This window comes from Dermacentor andersoni, chromosome 9, assembly GCF_023375885.2.
Source record: "Dermacentor andersoni chromosome 9, qqDerAnde1_hic_scaffold, whole genome shotgun sequence".
Taxonomy (NCBI): Eukaryota; Metazoa; Arthropoda; class Arachnida; order Ixodida; family Ixodidae; genus Dermacentor; species Dermacentor andersoni.
Window position 1 is genome coordinate 100,141,632 of NC_092822.1, and position 20,188 is coordinate 100,161,819.

General features: G+C 46.4%; 1 protein-coding gene across 1 annotated transcript in view; it reads left to right on the forward strand.

Annotated features, from left to right (window-relative positions):
* The window catches only part of LOC126520357 (uncharacterized), an 87,495-nt gene extending 68,764 nt beyond the window's left edge, over window positions 1-18,731 (forward strand). The window contains exon 2 of the mRNA XM_072284582.1: window positions 18,430-18,731. Coding sequence (XP_072140683.1) covers window positions 18,430-18,731 — 302 coding nt within the window. The remainder of the gene's footprint in view (window positions 1-18,429) is intronic.
* Window positions 18,732-20,188: the final 1,457 nt, after the last annotated feature.

The window sequence follows — 20,188 nt, forward strand, 5'->3', positions numbered from 1 at the left end:
AAATTATTCATTTCTTTACAAAAGCATACAAATCCTGTCTTCAATGAACTCTCCATACACTTATGTAACATCTACTTATCACATACACATGTAATATTATGCTGGGTTCCTGGCCATAGAGGAATCCAGGGAAATGTGCTTGCTGACGAGATGGCCAAATCAATGGCATCGCAGTGTATTCGTTCTGCTGCAGTCCCTGCCACAGACATGAAGCCTTTCCTCGGAGACAAATTGCGAAGCCACTGGCAACGCTTGTGGGACGCAGAAACGAGTAATAAGCTTCAGGTAATTAAGCCTAAGTTATGTTTCTGGTACCCAACAACGAAAACACGAAGACCAGACGTCCTGTTCACTAGACTAAGAATAGGACACACATTCGGCACTCATAACTTTCCCCTGACCGGTAACGAACCACCAACCTGTGGTAGATGCGGTGACAGGCTTTCTTGCCTCCACGTCTTCCTGGAGTCCGGGAAGGCGAAAGAGACAGGTAAAAAAATTTTCATTTTGCATGCAGCCATCACATTCCACTGCATTGGGCCATGTTTCTTGGTGTAGAACAGCTTTTAAGGACCAAAGCAGTCCTTGCTTTCTTAAAAGATGTTGTGCTACATGTTACAAGCCCATTCATTTCGTAGCACATTCTCTTTCCAGAGGATATCGCTAGGATAGATTCTCTGTATAGCACGTGCCTCTAGGCCCTTGGGTTTCAAGGGCCCCGGGGAGGCAGTAGTGCTCTAGACAATTCTATACATCTAGACATTCACATATTTTATATATTGCATCATTCTTTCTCAATGCATTCTAATGTTCATAGAACACGCCAATAGTCATTCCTATAATTTTATTACTCGTACATTTTATGGAATTGCCATCAACTCATTTTAGGCCCCTTTACAGCCACGGCACATTAAGATCACAGAACCCATCAGTCCACTGCGAACTCATTAACATTAACATGGCGCTCTTCGGCCACACCTGTCCCTTGCGCCTTTACATATGAAATATTCATTCATAATACGCTTTTCTCTCGCTTGCGCTCGTCCTGCAGAACCTAGAACTGTAGGTGTAAAACTTAACAATCGTGATGTAGAAAGATGGCGTCGGCCTGCCGGCGTAGATCTGCTTTTGCAGTCATACGATCGACGATGGTCATGCTGCTTTCGTCATACACACGTATGCTCGCGACCCTCAGAGGCAACAGCCGAATTCGCAAGTATAAGTTGGTCCTTCTCGTAAAAACCACTGTATAGTCAGGTAACCTGCAAAATGCTTCGCGTACTGATACCCGCAGTGCGTAGGATCTGCACAATTTGCCGCTTCCGCTTGCTAGTCATGCAATGAGGCTGCTCTTTTTCTCTAAGGTTGTTAGAAAAGTTTACCATAGCGCTATATATCGCTAAATATAGTGCGCCAGTTGCACGTGTGGCACGGTTTAGGTGATATATGCAAACCAGCTGGCAGGTGGCGGAGACGGTGGAGGCAATCGTCGAGCGGCACGTATGGTAAATGCTTGTCCAATCGATGTTTCGATGGGGCTCGGGGAGGTATTTGGAATAATTAAATAAATATCTATCCGCACGTAGCGTCAAGGGTTCAACAATATCTCAGACTTGCGGCGTTCCATCGGCAAGCTCAAGCGCTGTCTTACACAGAACGTTGCGTAAGAGAGCATCGTCGATGACTTGAGCTTTTGATGAAGTCCGCCACATTGTAGGCGCCATGGCTTGCCAGGTGGACGTCCCGGTTCCTGTTCCCTCGTGAACTGGCGCAAACTATCCCGGGGAATGGGCCATGAATAGAGCGGTGATGACGTGAAACACACAGGGACATAGCAGAAACTATATCTTCTTTTTCTTCTATTTGGTATATATTACAGTGAAGCTATATATGCCTAGCTTGAGAAAAAAATTGCGTGCCCTTATCGAGCCGCGTATAACGAGAATTAAGTGCCCTTAATTGGCTGGGAAAGGGCGCGTGCAGTTCGGCAAGAGAACATTGCCCTAGCGATCTTGTCAGCAGTTGCACTTTGGACTTGCTAGGGGAAGAGCATGCACAGTTCACTCTGAGGGACAAAAACGTGCCCTCAAAAAGCGACAACGAAAGCAGTTTAGTAGAGTAGTTTGCTGGGCCAGTTGGTGCATGGTGAACGTATAATGGTTTTCAGCAAGTACGGACGCGAGCACAAGTAAGTAGAAACGGACAGGACAACGCGTTGTCCTGTCCGTTTCTACTTGCTTCTGTTCGCGTCCGTACTTGCTGGAAACAATTATACGTTCGAGAACGAAAGCGACTGCGCAAATGCGAACGGAAGCGATGAGGAGCCGTGGCCGCCTACGCACAGCAGCGGACAAGCCGGGACTATCGAGTATGTGCCGCACAGACAAAAGAAGAGCACGTCGTGGCGATGGTCTACGTCCCACCGGCTATATGCATAGGAGACATTGGGACCATAGTAATAGACGCCTTTCGTTGAATCTTATCTGTCGAAAACGAGTCAACGGTCACATTGGGAAATTTTAACGCCAACGTAGTGCGCCCCGACAACTTGATTGCATCTTTGTTGTTGGAACAGTGTGGATTTGAGTGCTACACCGACGTTAATTAACGAACGAAATGTCATAGGTCGTGTACAGATTTAACGTCTTGGAAGACCGTCTGTAGCAGTACAGTACAACCGATCACGGTGTAGCGCAGCGATAGCAAAGTTATGGGCACTGTGGTAACTTACGAAACAAAATAAACACGATAAGGACCACGGAGTTACGTGTATGTGTCTTTATTCAATCAATAAAGCAATAACCATATCAGCATTCCTGCGATACCCTATAAAGCATTCATTGAGGCAGCGCCCGGTTTGGCGAATATAACATTTGCCAAAAGCGAGGGGAATGCTATACTCCACAAGTACGTACGCTATGCGCCAGAGTGACCTGTCCTATGACCTACTGCAATAAGGTTTCACAGCGCCTCAAGAAGGGGGGTGACAAGTGCTGGGTACGTGTTGTGTTTTCAGCTCGGGAAAAGCTGGGGTGAGTGTGCTGCCTAGTGAACGGTCAAAAGGAGAGGCCAGCGGGCGAAATAAAGCATACCGAAGCCCTTGTTGTTCTAGTGTATAGCATTCTCCTCGCCTATGCGAAATGTTATATTTGTCAAATCGGGCACTGTCTTAATGTACGCTTGCTAGTGCATCGCAGGAATGCTGCTTCACAAAGTGCCGGTGGTTATTTAGCCGACCACATGCGCCTTTGCTCGCACAAGCCAACATGCCAGGCGCTTTTCAAGTAAACGCGTGTGTTGCACAAATTTAGCAATAAATTTTTTTTAAGCTCCTTCTATCTTCATTGAAAAAGGTTACTGTGCCAGTGCGCCTTCGACGGAGCTCAAAAAAGGAACGCAACTTCTTTATGTCAGGGCAACCGTGCGTATCGCGTCAGCTAGATAGGCCGGGAGATTTGCAATCTTCATGAGCGATGTGAAACTGTTGCCTTCATTAGGTTTTTTCCGCCTTTCATTGTGGCTTGCTTTGAGGAAGTATCTTTCAGCGGTAGGGTGCATTTGCGCTGCTCTCCTGTCTAAATTAGGCCATGTTTTTTGTCGACCGGCATTCTTGCTGTCCCTCTCTGCTTGTCCCTCTTAATTTGTGCGCTGGAACGTTGTTTCGCTAGGCTATTCACCACGAACTAACCCAGATGTCCACGCTTGGCGCTGTGTTCCCACCAATTCATTGGCGCTGACGCGAGAGGCAAGCCAAAGGTGACTTAGCTCGCTGCTACTGGCAATATCACGAAAATAGTCCTGTTATACGGGATGGACGGAAGGACGGTTTCCTTGTTGGGCAAGCAGAAAAAAGTTTACGCATTTAAAAAAACAGAACGAATAGATCCTGTAGCCGCCGTGGTTGCTCGTAGCTATGGCGTTGGGCTGCTGAGCACGAGGTGGCGGGATGGAATCCCGGCCACTGCGGCCGCATTTCGATGAGGGCGAAATGCAAAAAAAGTACCCTTTGGCTTAGATTTAGGTGCACGTTAAAATACCTCAGGTTGTCAAAATTTTCGGAGTCTTCCACTATGGCGTGCCTCCTAATCAGAAAGTGGTTCTGGCGCTTAAAACCCCATAATTTAATTAGTTTTAATAGTTCCCTTGGCCTTTCTCGCACATTTCTTTGTTGGGGGCGGTTGATGTTTCACACGCAGAGATCTGACTTGCGATCAAGCTCGAGAGTCACTCAACACTCGTAGCTGTTAATGACATACGCATACCTGAGCCTATTTTGTTGAAATCCAAGTGACAAATTTATGAACATAGTAGCTTTTACGCGGAAGCAAACCATTAAAGGGTAAATGTGAGAGGCCGCAAATTAATATTGTAGGGAAAAAGGCGAATTCTTGTTTTATCGTCTTTTTACTCCAGTTTGCGCAGAGATTCCATTGCGTTCTATGACACTGTGCGAAGTATCGGAGAATCATTTTTATCTTTGTGTCTGTAAATAAAGCCACAATTTGCCTCATATGTGCTCAGAGTTATCGCCTACAGCCGAGAGCAGTAACACAAGCAGCCCAGATTTCCCTTTTGTGGTGATTCAGACATTTCGTTGCACTGAGATGGCATCGAAAGGTGGGAATGTGCTAAAATATTGGGAGCGTTTCCAAAGCAGCGTCTACTGTCTTTAGGGGATAACTATCAATCAATCAATCTTTATTTCGCATTCATTCATTTATAAAGAATGCACGCTGGGACGAGAACTAAAAGCTGGTTTTTTGAAGCTTGACAAGGTTCTTGCCCGGGTTCATGCCAACGGGGACATAATAAAATACTGTTTGTACAAATTTCCTTAAAAACATCGAACGCTCATCGCACTTGTTCTTTGCAGATTGCGCATTCAAGTGCAAGAACTTCAGGTAGTTGCAGTCGTGCGACACTACAATGTCAACTGGGTGTATCCATATATAAACAAAATATGATCTTAACACGAAGAAATAACAAAAACTCATTTAGCTAACGGTGGTGGCACGTTGCATTTCGTCCAAGTCTGATTCACACGAAATACGCAGGACAGGTGATGTGTCTCTCGGATGTGCGAAAATCTGTCGGTTCCAAGCCCATGCGAAACGCCAGTATACTTCTTTTTTCCTTGCAGTGGCCATGCCTATAGCAGCTTCTTCAGCTGCGGGCAGAGGTACTCACTTATGTAGAATGGCTGGTTATCAGGAAATCCGATGGCATTCGTTGTGAGCCTATGCTTCCTGGCCCTTTTAAGGACTGCATCGCGTTTAGCCCTGCTCTGGAAAACCACCACTATGTTGGGATCAGAGTCAGAATTTCGCGCCGGAATTCGGTGGCAGACTTCAATGTCCTCTTTTATTATAGTCTCCCTGAGAACGTCGCCAACCTTTCCAAGTATGTTTACGAGGCACTCAGACCTCTCCTGCGAAATCCCTTTCCCTTCAATATCTTTATTTCTAGAACACTGACGTTGTGCCACTAACTTCATGACGTTTTCCTGCACTTTCTTTTTCGACGCCTCAATTTCTTGCGCTAGCACCTGTTGCGCTTCTTTCAGTGCCACATTCTCGTTTCTTACTTTATTGCATTCTTTCTTTAGAGTCTCGAATTCTTTGTTTATAAAGTTCATGCTGTTCTGCAGCTCTCCTAATTACTTGCGAAATTCGCGTTTCAGGTCAGCAATTTCAGTGGTCATAATGCAAACGTCAAAATCAAGGCAGAAACAGTCAACAAAACAAGGCAGCAGAGGCAGCAACGTACTTAGCAAGGCTCTTTGCAAAGAATCGGAAAATTTCAAACCTGAAGAAATAAGCAGAAGGGTTGAGAGTGTGCACTGTTTCGTGCCGCCGTTGCCAAGTGACTGCCGTGGTCGTCTGGGGGTCCTTTTAACGGGATCCAGGTGGTGACGACAAGGTGACATGGTTGTACGTTTATTCGGGGTCCAGGCGGTGACTGCAGGGTCACGTGGTTGCACGTTGATCTGTTTCTGCACTGTCAGTGCTGCTGCGCTCAGGACGCAGACGCCGAAGATCCCCGTGACGAAAATCCCGAGGTGATGCACAGCGATACCTCCAAGAGGGCCTGAAGAAACAAGCCGAAGGGTTCGGAGTCACTGTTTGCTGCCTCCGCTGCCAAGTCGCCACATGTCGCCATAAGAGACTGCCATAACGACAGATGTCGAAGAGCTTGTGGTCAGTACACAAGTGTTAGTATAAAGCCTGCTCGCATGACTGTTGTCATCCTATTTTCTACGCTCATTGGCCAATCTTACGTCTTTCTGCGCGATAAATCAGTATAACTGCCACGCAAGGCACTCGGCCATCGCGACCACGTTGCGGTGCGTCCGCCCGTTCACTATCAGAAACTATTTTTTTTATTACGATATCTTCCTTGCCGAGTTGTTCACACTTTTTCTGCATCGGGTATCTCTGTTTAAAACCCACTGTCATGAATCGAAAAAATTTGTGACGGATTGAAGTGAAGTGTGCCCCCTTCTTACCCCAGCTAACTAAAGAAGAAATTATCGTTCATCGACGTAAACTAAAGCTTCATTAGCGTCTCATCGTTTTTCCTTGTTTTGGAAAAGTAGTGACCGAGCCGTGCGCAGTAATTCTTCAACTGCTGTCATCAGTGACCCACAGGCAAAGCTAAAAAAATGATAACTATCACGGAGAAGCGGGAAGTGGTATTATTCAGCCGGGACGCCGAGACTCAGTCCCAGGCTATCCAGATGGCCGAGGGCGCCGCCAAGGAGCAAGGCCTCTTGGCCGATGGCTAATTGGGGACTTTAATTTTCCCCACGCCTGATCCCATCCTAGACAATCAAAAAAGTTTCTCTCCTTTCTCTCACCGTGAAGCCCGAAAAAATTGTTAGACATTAAGGCAAGCACACACTGCCGACGTCGCTGGCTCTTCCTATGCCTGCTCGGCCACGTCCTCAGTTTCCTCACAGTATCCGCCGCGCATCTTCTTTAATGTTATGACCATCGTACACATCGAAGAACAAATTCACGCAGTCACGGTATTGATGGGAGGGCAATGACGCAACTGTCTCGGCTTAGTGATGGCGTTCAGGCACTCTACCAGAGAAAACGAATCTGCCGATGCCTCCCACAAAATCGAATGCCGGTTTCTCGGCTTCCACGTTTTCTATTCTAAAGAATAGATGAAAGGTGGGAGAAGACCTGCTTAATTTGAAACTTCCCCCGTGAGATCATTGCCGCTCTTTCGAAACGTGAATCACCGAACCTGCTTTATTGAATGCAAAAATTTTGAAAGGTCGAGAGATTTGCCTGTTATGGTCTTTGCAAATGAACACCATTCCTGGAAACAGTTTAATTAGGGACTTCATTCTTATGGTCATGTAGAATCACGATCTCAAATAAGGGACCTGGTCTCAGCATGAGTGCTACACTGATTGGTCTAAGAACGTGTTCAACCAATTTAATAGAGAGAAGACTAGGTATTTGACAATTTGGGTCAATGCTTGTTGCTTAATTTCGCGGTCTAATTTATAGCTTGCAGTATAACACGGTACAAAGTGTGGAATACACCAGCAGCTCGGCTGCGTAGAAAGCATTTGGAAGGTCCGTTATTGACAACAAAGAACTCACATTGATGCTTTACTCACCACAAGGAGTCGATGACCTGCTTTTCAAAAAAAGAAGGTGCGAGAAAATGATTTGTAACACGTTTTAAAAGTTGTCAACAACAACAAAAAAAAAAGTCAGCATCCTTCCGGCTGAAATGACGGCCGTTCCTTTTTTTTTTGGGGTAGGGGTGGAGAATTGGAATGTTTCCACCGTAAGCTTTGCCGTCGTGTTTCAGGCTCGTAATAGTCGCACCATGGTTCATCCCCGATCACAATTACAGACAAGAAGTCGTTACCCTCATTGTGATACCGGATCAGATGAGTCAAGGCAGCGCTGAACTCTCCGTCTTCTGGCGGTGGTTCAAAACCTTTGGCATCCATTGCGCGCAAAAGAGCCTATAACCGAGATGCTCATGAAATATGGCGTGAACCGAAACATGACTGATGTTCACACGCTCTGCCAGTTCATCGATGCTTATCCTCCGTTCTTGTCTCATCAGCTCATCAACCTTATCAATTTTGTTCGGGGTGACTGCACGATGACTTTGGCCCGGGCTTGGATCGTCTTTGCAACTTTCACGTCCTTCTTTGAACCGTTTGCACGAACGCTTCACATTGATCAATGAAATACAATGTTCAACATACACGGTAGCCATACAGCTAGTAATTTCTATTGGGGAACAACCCTCAGCTGTTAAAAACCTCGCGGCACCACGCTGCTGAACTTCCGGAGCGTCCATAACGTGACACAACCACGTTTAATCCAGTGTATGAAAGCATGAAAAAATACTTATCCTCACACCTGCGTGTCACTTTTCTAAATGATAGATGCCTCGGCGCTACGCGCATGTCTCGCAGATCATGAGTCGAACCATTATTGAGCGGGGTGGATTGGCTCACATTCAACTGAAACGCCCTCGTACATTATAAAAGCGAAGATACAATGAAAGATACAAACGCAAAGATGAAGCTCCAAAATGGCAAAAAAGTGTCATTGGAAACAATGATCACGGCACGGATACACAATACCTCGCAAAAAGATATTTAAATACACGTATAATTCTCCAATAAATCTACGTATGTAAAAGAAATGTCACTGTATCTAATGCGTCAAACAAGGCAAACAAACATGTTGCGTAATCGCAGATTCACAGAATCTAGATCCCGCCCCGGTCACGATGTTATCGCCCGTGGACTTTATACGAAACATGAGGGCGACAGCGGTGGCAGGAGTGCGCCTGAAGTGTCCGCATAATTGCTATCGCAGTAATATAGTAAGAGTATCCGGCAACTGAAGCGCCCCGTAGCCCATTACTTTCCGCAAAAGAAGTAACAAAATCGAACTTTCACCAATTGACAATTCGCTGCGCCGCAACAATATCTGGTTCTTTTGTGTGTGTGTGTGGTGCCAAGGTAAAAAATAAAAAATAAAAAAAACGCAGAGGAAAGCATGTTGGCCACAATCGAATGCCTACTTTGGGCACCTGCTCTGGCTACCGTCGGAATATCGGAGAAAATGTGAAACACTTGGTCCACCGAGAACTATACGCATACTAATCGGTATCCTATAGTGGCGAGGCAAGGGTTTCCGGAGAGGTTGTGCTCAAGCGAACGCGGTGCAATCCGTCGAGTCCCCATTGTGATGGAGGCGAGGGACCATTGTTCCTCTTTCTCGTCTGCTAGCCAGAAACTTCCAGAACTCTTCCAGGCGAAAATCCTCTCGGCTAGAGAAAACCGAACGCGCACCGAAGTGCGCCGCGAGGTGGTCTGGGCAACACGAGACAAACGCATGCGCTTTCGCTGGCTCTGGCAGCCCCCGGTTTGGGTAGCGCGAACGAAAAAATTGAACAGGCTCAATTTGTCCTCGCGAATAAAAGTCATAGTAGAAAAAATAAATAAGAACGTAGTTACCTTGGCTGGTTTTAGGGTCTTCACATGGATGCTTTGGTGTAGGTGAAAAAAAAATCTTGATATGTTTTATGTGATATGACGGCACAAATGAACCACCACAACGCATCACCTCATCGGACCTCGCTGCGTACTGTGTCAACTTGTCTGATAGTGTGCTAATTTGGCTTGCCTCGTTGTATGTTCCGATGTAAGACTTTAGAAAAGTTAATGCACCTTTGGCGTCAAATATTTATCGGAAAATTAAACCTACAAAGTTCCGCAGTTGAAAGTCTGAAGCACAACTTTAGAAATGTCAATGCACCTTTCACATGAAACGTTTGTGCCACCTTTATACCCATAAAGTTTTGAAATGGAAATACATGCGTTTCGTAGATACCATGGCCTCAGCGAGACGCCGCGGCGAGCCCGTTCGCCATCAAAACGCCCTTGAAACATTGTGCTCGGATGGGGCTGCTTGGCGTTATGTGACTCCCGGTGCATGGGCGTTGCCGCGAAATCCAGCCCGAGTTTGCAATGTTCGCGGTGAAATGTGTTTTCGGCCGGGAAAAGGAGATTCTAGACACAAATCAGGATGATTTCCAGCGTCGGGGGTTGCTTTGGTCGGTCGTCAATGGAAAGCACGCAAATATTTCCGGAGGGAGGGGGGGCTGGAACCACATAACCCCCCCCCCCCATGGCTACGCCCTGTGATATTTTATATGTTTTACTTAAGGTGAACCAACTCGCCGAAATCAAGTTGTTGCAACTATTCATTATGACGATGAACTAGTGTCATGGATTACATATCCTGCAAAGCGGAATTTGAGTCGAAACAGGATGCAGTTAGATAAAAGCCGGACATTATATATATATATATATATATATATATATATATATATATATATATATATATATATATATATATATATAGCTCCATAACTCTGAGGCGTATATTATTTGCGCGAGAAATTAAAGCAACTAATTCACTAATTAACCCATGCTAACTAACTTTCAAGTCAATTATAATATACGGCACTGTTTCAATGGCAAGTTCCACAGCCAGTGACTTTGAATCTCATATCCACTTTAACCGATTTCTGAGGAAGCAATAATTCATAGACAGGTGTTGACAATGTTTGCGATGAAAGCTATGCTTGTTGCAGTAATTCTTTTCCTTCAATCTATAAAAATGCGTTTTGTTACATTGGTCAGCAGAAAAACAGTGCAATTTAAGTTTCACAGGGCGTATCTCAATATTGGTGCTAGCTTCAAAATTTACTACAAGTGTATGTGTCCCTGTGAAATCGCGCGCTTCAGTTTATGTATTGCAATATGTGCTCTAATGGAATTAGTTGGAAAGGTGTTCATGGAACATTTGTTAATTAGTCAATTATCCGTTTTGATTTTCAGTCTAGGTACCGTCTAGCTCTTCACCTAATCTAGTAGAATAAGTGAATTAGTGCTTCATGCCGTAGATGATTTACGTTGTTACAAAACATGCGAAATTTCTTGTATGATAAAAGGCTTTCCCTTTAGCTGAGGCGAGCTTTTGTTCCAACGATGCCGCACGAAGGGTACACATAGCGCACCCCATTGTAACATGTATCTGCATAGATGTGACGATTTATCTGTTGTAGTTGCCAATCAGGAGCACTTTGGTCAGAGAGGACTTTACTCTCTACCTTTTTCTTTCTTTTTGCGGGGCGGTGGTGGGTTGGAAGTTGTGCTTACAGTTGTGGGGTGATTCGACCACTGCTGACAAAAATATCTGTCATGCAATCACTTTTAAATACGCTCAATTAGTACACATGAGTGAATGACTTTGCAAATCAGCGACTTCGCTATCTTTGCCGAGCACGCACGTAAGACACCAATTTTCAGAATCTGCGTGTCACTATTATTTAGACCTTCGAAATCTGTCAAATAATGACAAAAAAATCGCAAATTAATTGGGACAGAGCGTTATTTGTGGACCACTATTAGCAGCTCAACTATTCACATAATTCAAGATATGAAATCGGGTCCTGCTTTAAAGCACTCATTAACCGACAGATGTCCTCCTGGCCACATGTAATAACGTTTAAAAAGAACTTCAATGAAGCAGATGATGTACTGCTTAATCGTCGCCAGTAGAAACTACGACGCACGGACAGTCATTTTACATACGGGCATTTATTTAATCTCTGAATTTTGCTGAGGTGCACACACACGCACCGGCCACACGCGCCTTTGTACGACCTTTCCTCGTGTCCGCATTGGTTTCGCTGGTTGAACTGATGTAGCCGGGGCAGCAACGCGTTTCCACGCTGCTGATAATCGCTGCTTCATTTCTTTCTTTACCGTCAATTCATCAGCGTTTCATGGAATAACCGTTCAAGTGTAAAGGTACGTCCTCACTTGCGGAAATAAGCGCGCGCAAAGTACATTCGCGGCAACAATTCGTTATTATAGCAGCTTGGGCTTGTTGGTTTTTCATCCTGGTCTTAACAGCGCAAAACGTAGACGGCACACGAGACAAGGAGACGACACCACAAGCGCTGCCAAGGTAGGCGCACCGCCTTGCGCGCTCTTACATCGGCAAGTGAGGACATGCCTTTATTCTCCTACATCAATTTCCTTCAGCGTTATTCGCTAGCGGGCAACGGAAATTGAAATTTTAAAGTTGTCACAAACGTTTCGCATAACGCTACATATATTGCTACTTAATGTATAAGTCTGGTTGTCGCATGCTCGCTAATCTGAGCCAGTTGTGACCGTGGCGCGGTTTAGGTGATGCATGCAAACCAGCTTACAGCGGGCGGAGACGGTAGGGGAATGGTCTAGCGGCGCGTGTGGTAAATGTTTGTTCAATTGATGTTCTGAGGTGAAACGGTGAAGTATTTGAATAATTAAAATAATTAGGGTATGTGTATGCACTTGCACGTAGAGTTAAGCATTGAGCAAAATCTGAGACATGCGGTTTTCGATAGGCAAGCTCAAGCGCCGGCCTAAACAGAATGTTGCGTGACAAAGCATCGTCGATAACTTGAGCTTTCGAGGGAGTCCGCGACAATGTAGGCGCCATGGCTTGTCAGGTGAACGTCCTTAACGTTAGAACTTGTTCTTGTTCCCTAGTGAACCGGCGATAGGTACTCTGGTGGATCGGCCATGAATAGGGCGGTGATCATGTGAAACACACAAGCATTTCAGCAGAAACTACATTTTTTTTCTTCTTCCTCGCTGCATGTTATAGAGAAGCTGAATGTAGCTACGTTCTAGGAAAAAATTTCGTCCGTCTATCCAGCCGTGCATAACAAGAATTCAGCGCCCTTCCTCTGATTCTCTGGTACACGTATTCTTTCTTCGGTTAGGCGAGTGGCCACGAATCGTAGTGCCTCGAGCCACCTTGCTTGCGTGAGCCCTCGCGCAATGGAGTGGGCGGTAGGAACGAGAAGGAGGGGGAGGGACAAACTGTCGACTGCTATTCGATCACTTTCGGGAGGGGCTCCGAAAGGGCGCATACGCAGCGACGTTGCAAGCAGTTGCATTTTGGGTTTGCTATGGGCAGGACGCGCTTAGTTAGCTCTGAGGAAGAAGAACGTGCCCTCAAAAAGCGAGAACAAGAGCAAGAGCGCGAATGCGCAAGAATGCGGCGCGAAGCCGCCGGCGCCGAACGCGCTGTGACTGACGAGCCGGGACCATCGAGTGTGTTTCGCGCACACGCAAGACAAACCGTCGTCGCCATGGTCTACGTCCTTCCGGCTACATGCAAAGGAGACATAGAGACCTTTCTAATAGATGCATTTGGTTGGATCTCATTTGGTTGGTCCCAAGCGATTTGGAATTGAGGGCTACACCGACGTCAATGACCCGACCACGCGTAGCAGTTTCTGTATATATTTAACCTTTTGCAATAACGTGTCTAGTATAGCAGTACAAGGGATCTCGCTGTACCACAGAGACAACAAAAGTTAGGGCCACTGCGCTAAAGACGATAAGGACCACGAAGTTACGTGTTTGCGTCTTTATTCAATCAATAAAGCAATAACCATATCAGCATTCATGCGATACTCGAGCAGGCGTTCACTGAGACAGCGCCCGGTTTGACCGATGCAACATTGCCCAAAGGCGAGGGGAATGCTGTGCACCACAGGAGCGTCCTCTATACGCCACAGTGACCTGTCCTGTGCCCTACAGGCATCAGGTTTCACAGCGCCTCAAGCAGGTGGGTGACAAGTGCCGGGAACGAGTTGTATTTTCAGCTACGCAAAAGTTGGGACGCATGCGCTGCCCAGTGAACGGTCACAAGGAGAGGACAGCCTGCGAAATAAAGCATACCAAAGCCCTTGTCGAAGGTGAAGTTTGTGTGGTGTATAGCATTGCCTTCGCCTGTGGGAAATGTTGCATCGGCCAAACTGGCGCTGTCCTAATGAACGCTTGCTATTAGCCCCGAGAGTGTCCTACAGGCCGCTCGCGTGACGTCAGGGCACGGATTCGCGCCTGTCGTCTGCTGCAGTTCGGGCGGTGTCCGGGCGTCTTCTGCGGTGCTTTCGTTTGTGCGCCCTCGTTCCCTCTGCTTGTATACTTATGGCGGTCACCTGAAATATATTTTTACGACGTCTTCGTTCGCAAAAATGTATTCGAAGAGTTTATTTCAGAGAATAAAGTTCTCAAAGGTAGCGCTACAGTGCCAGGCGAAGGAGTGCCGACCAGCTAATTGCGTGTTTTTTATGCTGGTACGAATGGCCTGCAGAGGTACCGACCAATAAAATTCTCCAAGGCAACCGCAGCGGCGGGGCTCGTGATCTACGGAAAAGCGACCGTCGAGTCAACAGTCCGTTGGCGCCGGCATGTCTGCTGCGGCGACTCGATTTGAAAGGAGCGCAATACTGTATATCGTATTACCGCAAATAAAGACGGGGACAACGGGAAGGAACACAAAAACAATACGTCAGTACCCAGCCCTTTGGCGCCACCTTGTCTACTGCGGCAACTCACTTTGAAAAAAACAATGCGCCGAGTCAACAGCCAGTTGCCGCCGCCATGTCTGCTGCGGCGGCTCGCATTGTGAGGACGAAAATACGTTGCGTCCCCATGTGGGCGGCTCCGCTAAGTCTACATTGTTCTTATGCAGACCGGCTTCGCTAGGTCTACATGCAATGTTTGTAGAGTCCCCGCCTCCTGCACGGTTTGATTGAAGCAGGGGCAACTCCTGGAAATGACAAGTTTTGTGGCGCAGTCTCACGGCTCTTAGAAGTCGTCAGTCAATGGACAGACGTGGCGGCCATGTCCTCGGAGCCGACACTGGGATCAAGAGGCGCCTGCTCCGGACAGGACACTTGTCTGCGAGAACCCTCTCACCTCGTTGTGGTCAGTGCAACCGCTGCGGAAGTGAGTGTGTAAACCCTCCGCCTCAAAGGCGGGTCAGCTACGATGACTTTCGACGCTCCGAACTGGTCGTCGGAGAACCGTCATTTTCGCTCACCTAGGGATCTAGGGAGGACAGAGTTTACTTAAGGAGTCATTGGCGGCTTCTAAGTGAACATTCCTCTTTCAGTCATGTTAGACTGAAGAACTGTAACGTTCTCATGCAGATCCTGTCAATAGATCCCACACTCCTCGTTCTCGATGAGCACAAGTCTCTCCCTTCAACAACGTCCTCAGCGTGCATAGTTTGGACGACGGCATGGGCCAGCTACCGTCTATTTCATGCCAGCCTCCAAGCATTACAATGCGCGGATCAACAACTACAAAAACATAGCATATAAGAGTCCAGTTATGATACAATACCTGCCGCGTTGCAACAAGTATGTCAGAAACGCTGGCTATATATGACTTCTAAAACAGTTACCTTGATTTTAATCCTCTAAAACAGGTTTGCTCACGACGAGTATAGAAGTTCATGGTATAATATGAAATTTTTGTATTTCTTCAAAGAAAGCCACGGCAGTAACACGAGGATTTAACCAGTTTAGATTCAACCAGCACCACTTCCCTCTTTAACTGCTTCTCTAAATGAGACGGTTCTTCGCGTGTTTGTTTTAAGCTCCAGCATTTTGAAGTAAAGCTAATTGAAGCTTACAGCTGTTTGCAGAATACGCAAAGGAATGTACCAATATTTCTTTTTCCGTGCTACACGTTCAACTCACTTGACAAATTTACTGGTGCTTTTTGCTTGAGGAATATACATGACGAATCTGTTTGGGATGTAACGCAGACTTCTCTCGTTCCCCAGGCAGCCAACTTTTTTGAAATACTCTCCTCGTGCGTCACTTGCCTCTGCTTCGACTTATTTTCTTGTGACAGGTCACGCTTTGATTCGCCGCATGGCATAGGTATAAGTACGTACAATTGTATAACGCGTAGTTGCTGATGACATCATGATACGCGTTTCTCTCACTTGCGCTCGTCCTCTAGAACTTAGAACAGTAGACGTACAAGTTAACTATCGTGATGTGGAAAGAGGGCGCCGACCGGACGGCGTAGATTTCCTTTTGCTGTCATACGATCGTCTTCGACCGAGTCATGGTCCTGCTGCTTTGGTCACACACATGCACACTCGCGACCCACACACACACAACTCAATTTACGCATATAAGTTGCATGTTCTCGTAAAAAAACACAGTACAGGCAGGTACTTACAAAATGCTTCGCATAACATTGTTTCTCGCATGGAATTTGCACAGTTTTCCACTTCCACCTGCTACTCTGCAATGAGGCTGCTCTTTTTCTCCTCCGATAATATAGCACAAGATTATAATTACACTATTTCACAAGTTGTTGTGCAAGAGCAGCAAGATAAGATGCGGACCAGGTACCAAAGCGCAAAGTTCCTGAACTTGCCGAAACTTTACTGCTCAACAAGTATCGTGTCGATATAAAATGGCGTTGCCTAATCTTCGTCTGTCTCGTGATTCGCACAATGTTCGCTATCTCGAACGCGATCAGGCAAAGTCCCATAGCCCAAAATAATTTGGTTGGAAAGTCTGCTCTTCTTCAATACGCAGGTGGCGTAGTAGCGCCGCGGAAAAATATTCCCGTCTCTAGTCTGATTCCCCTTCGTTCTCAGGCTAATTCGCGCGCTTGCTTTTATTGCACCGTGTTTGGTTTCAACTTATTTAGCAGAGTTTGTGTGCGACGTACCATTTTTATTCTATTTAGTTGCATTTGGTGACGGTGTGGCGACTGTGTACGAGCTACCTTCACTCACGCTTCGAATGGACTGAAGATTTGGTCGACACTAGTAAAATATTGCGACCTTCCTCACTGCCTGCCCATTCTTTGGTGCTTGCATTCTTGAGAAAACACCGCTTTGCGCATAATTTTGTTCGGCGCCACCCATTTGACCCACTAATTGCGCTTGGCCTACGTTTTTGCGCATCGGAGCTTGTACACCAAGTCATTAATCTAAATGTGCGATATATCGCCGGCTGAAAATAAGGAAACTTTTGGCGAACTCGTAAATAAAATTAATGCAAATCTGCATTTTTGATGCTATAACCACGATATGATTATAAGGAATGCGTGTGTGGGGGAGTACGGGTTTATTTTGACTACCTGGGGCTCCCTAATGTGCAGCCGATGCACAGCACACGGGCGATTTTGCAGTTCAAGTTAAGGAATCTTGTTGTGGTTTAAATGAATAATTAACCGACGGATATCCTCCTCGGCACATCTTGTAACATCGAAAAAGATTGAACAAAGCAGAGGCTGTGATGTTTAGCCGTCGCCAGTAGAAGGTGCGACACATACCCCGTCATTTCACAGACGGGCATTTCATGAACTTGTGCACTTTGCGGGGATGCACGCATACGCTCGTACAGCACGGCCTTTTGTTCTTTTTGTTCGGCTTTTCCTCGTGTCGATGTTGGTTTCGCCGGTTGAACAGTGATCGCCGGCTCAGCTACGCAGTTGGACGCTGCTGTTAATCGCTGCTTCGTTTCTTTGTTTACCCTCTATTTTATAAGCGTTTTATGGCATCGCCGTTGAAGTGTTGCTGTCCTACAGCGATTTCCTTAAAAGTTATGTTGCTAAATTCGAACGGAAATCGCAATTTTAATGTTGTTGCAAAGGTTTAGTATAACACTATATACCGCTAAATATAGGTCTGGTTCTTGCATGCTCGCTAATCTGCGCCAGCTGCACGCGTGGAGTGGTGTAATTGATGCATGCAAATCAGTTGACATCGGGCGGAGACGGTAAAGGCAATGGTCGAGCGGCAAAGATGGTAAATATTTGTTCAATGGATGTTCCGATGGAAACCGAAGAATAAATAAATTAATCAAGATATGTGTATCTACTCGCGCGTAGCGTCAAGCATTGAGCGAAATCTGACACTTGCGGTGTTCCATCGGCAAGCTCACGCGCTGGCTTAAACAGGACGTTGCCTGAGAGAGCATCATCGATGACTTGAGCTTTTGAGGGAGTCGGCGTCACTGTAGGCGCCATGGCTTGCAAGGTGGTCGTCCTTGACAAGAAACTTGTTCTTGTTCTCTAGTGAAATGGCACAGCCCACTGTAGGAGATCGGCCATTAATTGGGCGGTGGTGATTTAAAACACGCAGGGACGTCTGCAGAATCTATCTCTTATTTTTCTACTTCTTCGGCATATATTTTAGCCAAGCTGTATAGGCTTAGGTTCTGAAAAAAATTGTGTGTGTATATCGACCCGCGTATAACGAGAATTAAGTGCCCTTCCTCTGTGTCTTTGGGACACGTGTCCTATCTTTATGCAAGCAAGTCGCCACCAATCGTAGTTCCTTGCGCCACCCTGCCTGCGTGAGCCCTCGCGCAACTGAGTGGGGGGTAGGGAGCAGAAGGAGGAGGAGGGGACGAACTGTGGATTGTTATCCCTTCTCGCTTGTTCGTCGCGAGAAGGGCTGGGAAAGTGTGCGTGCACTTGGGCAAGCGAGCATCGCCCCAGCGACGTTGTCAGCAGTTGCATTTTAGCCTTGCTATGGGCAGGACGCATGCCGTTCGCTCTGCGCAAGAAGAACGTGCCCTCAAAGAGCGACAACGAGAGCGAAATCGCGGATGCGCTCGAAAGTGACGAGACGCTGCCGGCGCCGAACCTCCAGTGGCCGACTTGCCGGGACCATCGAGTACTTGCCGCGCAAATGCAAGATGGGACCGTCATCGGCACGGTCTACGTCCCTCCGGCTATATCCAATGGAGACATTGAGGCTTTCCTAATAGACACCCTTCGTTGGATCTCATCCATCGAAAACGAGTTGATCGTCATGGTGGAAGATTTTAAGTCGACTTAGCGTGCCCCGATGACAGGGGTTCGTGTCTTTCCTGTCGGAACGGTTTGTAAGTGAGTGCTGCACAGAGGCCAATGGGCCAACCACGCGTCACAGGTCATGCATGGATTTAACCTCTCGCAAGAACGTGTCTACACTAGCAGTGCAATCGGTCAGGGTGTGCCACAGTGTCTACAAAGGTATGGTCATTGTGGTAACCAGTGAGACAAAATTAAAGACGATTACAACACGATGTTACGTGTGTGTTTCTTTATTCAATCAATATAGCCATAACCATGTAAAACAATATAGTTAGTTGTCAATATAGTCATTTCTATAAAGCTTTGCCGGTTATTCTTTTTCACAGAGTTGTTTCGTCATCAACCTTCATTTCCAATAATTTATCCTTACTTTTTTTTTCATGTATTAAGCACATGTTTTTTCCCCTATGTTGTCCTTGGTGTCAGTGTTTGTTGGATTCTTATTACATGGCTAATAAAAATCGGGCCCCTCCGTTCACCCCTTTTCTTCTCGTTTATTACATAACGCGGGTCTCGAATCTGGCAACACTGATGCCTTCAGGTAGCATGGGTGGGTTTACAGACCGTGTGCCGTCACCCAAAAAGGTCACGTTCTCGTGACACCTGCGACAGAACGGATGTTCCACGTCCGCCGCCAAGGTCTGCGAGTGGTGGCGCTGGCTAACACCCCCAGGGTTCTACAAGGAAAGATAAATACACAAGAAAGTGGACGGGGAAACGGCGCCGCGGTAGCTCAATCGGTAGAGCATCGCACGCGAAATGCGAAGGTTGTGGGATCGTTCCCCACCTACGGCACGTTGTTTCTTCATCCACTTTAATTTCCAATAATTAATCGTTTCTTTATTTAATTTGTTAAGCACAAGTAATTTCCCCAGTGTTGTCCTTGGTGTCAGTGTTTGTTGGCTTTTTATGATATGGTTTATAAAAATCGGGCCCCTCGTTAGCCCCCTTTTTTGTCCTCTATCACAGAGTGGAAGGGAACTATACTCACGGACGGCTTTTCTTGGCTATGAAGCGAAGGCTGCCCAAACTACGCGCGCCTTTTTCATCGCTGCTGGAAATAGTTCCGCCGTTTTGCTTACGTTTCCTTACGAGGGAAATAGGAAACAATACTTCTTTGTTCTTCACAGCACCTAATTGGAAATAATACGCAGCATTCGCCAGCCAAATACTGGTATTTTATTGTACTTTTATTTTGCTCCTTGAAGTTTTCGCACACCCCAGACCGTCGCACGTTTTGCGCATCCATCAGACGCGAAATGACACCCGTGCTTTCTGGTGAGTGTTTCTTCGCTTGCTATCCCGATAATCGACTCCCCTCAGAGGCTGTTGACTAAGTTTAGCAACTAAAGACTGTTGAAGCATACAGAAAAAAATTTGTCCAGCGTCTGCGCGGAAATCAGGCGAGCCCCTCTGGAAATCGCAATCATCGGCACGTAC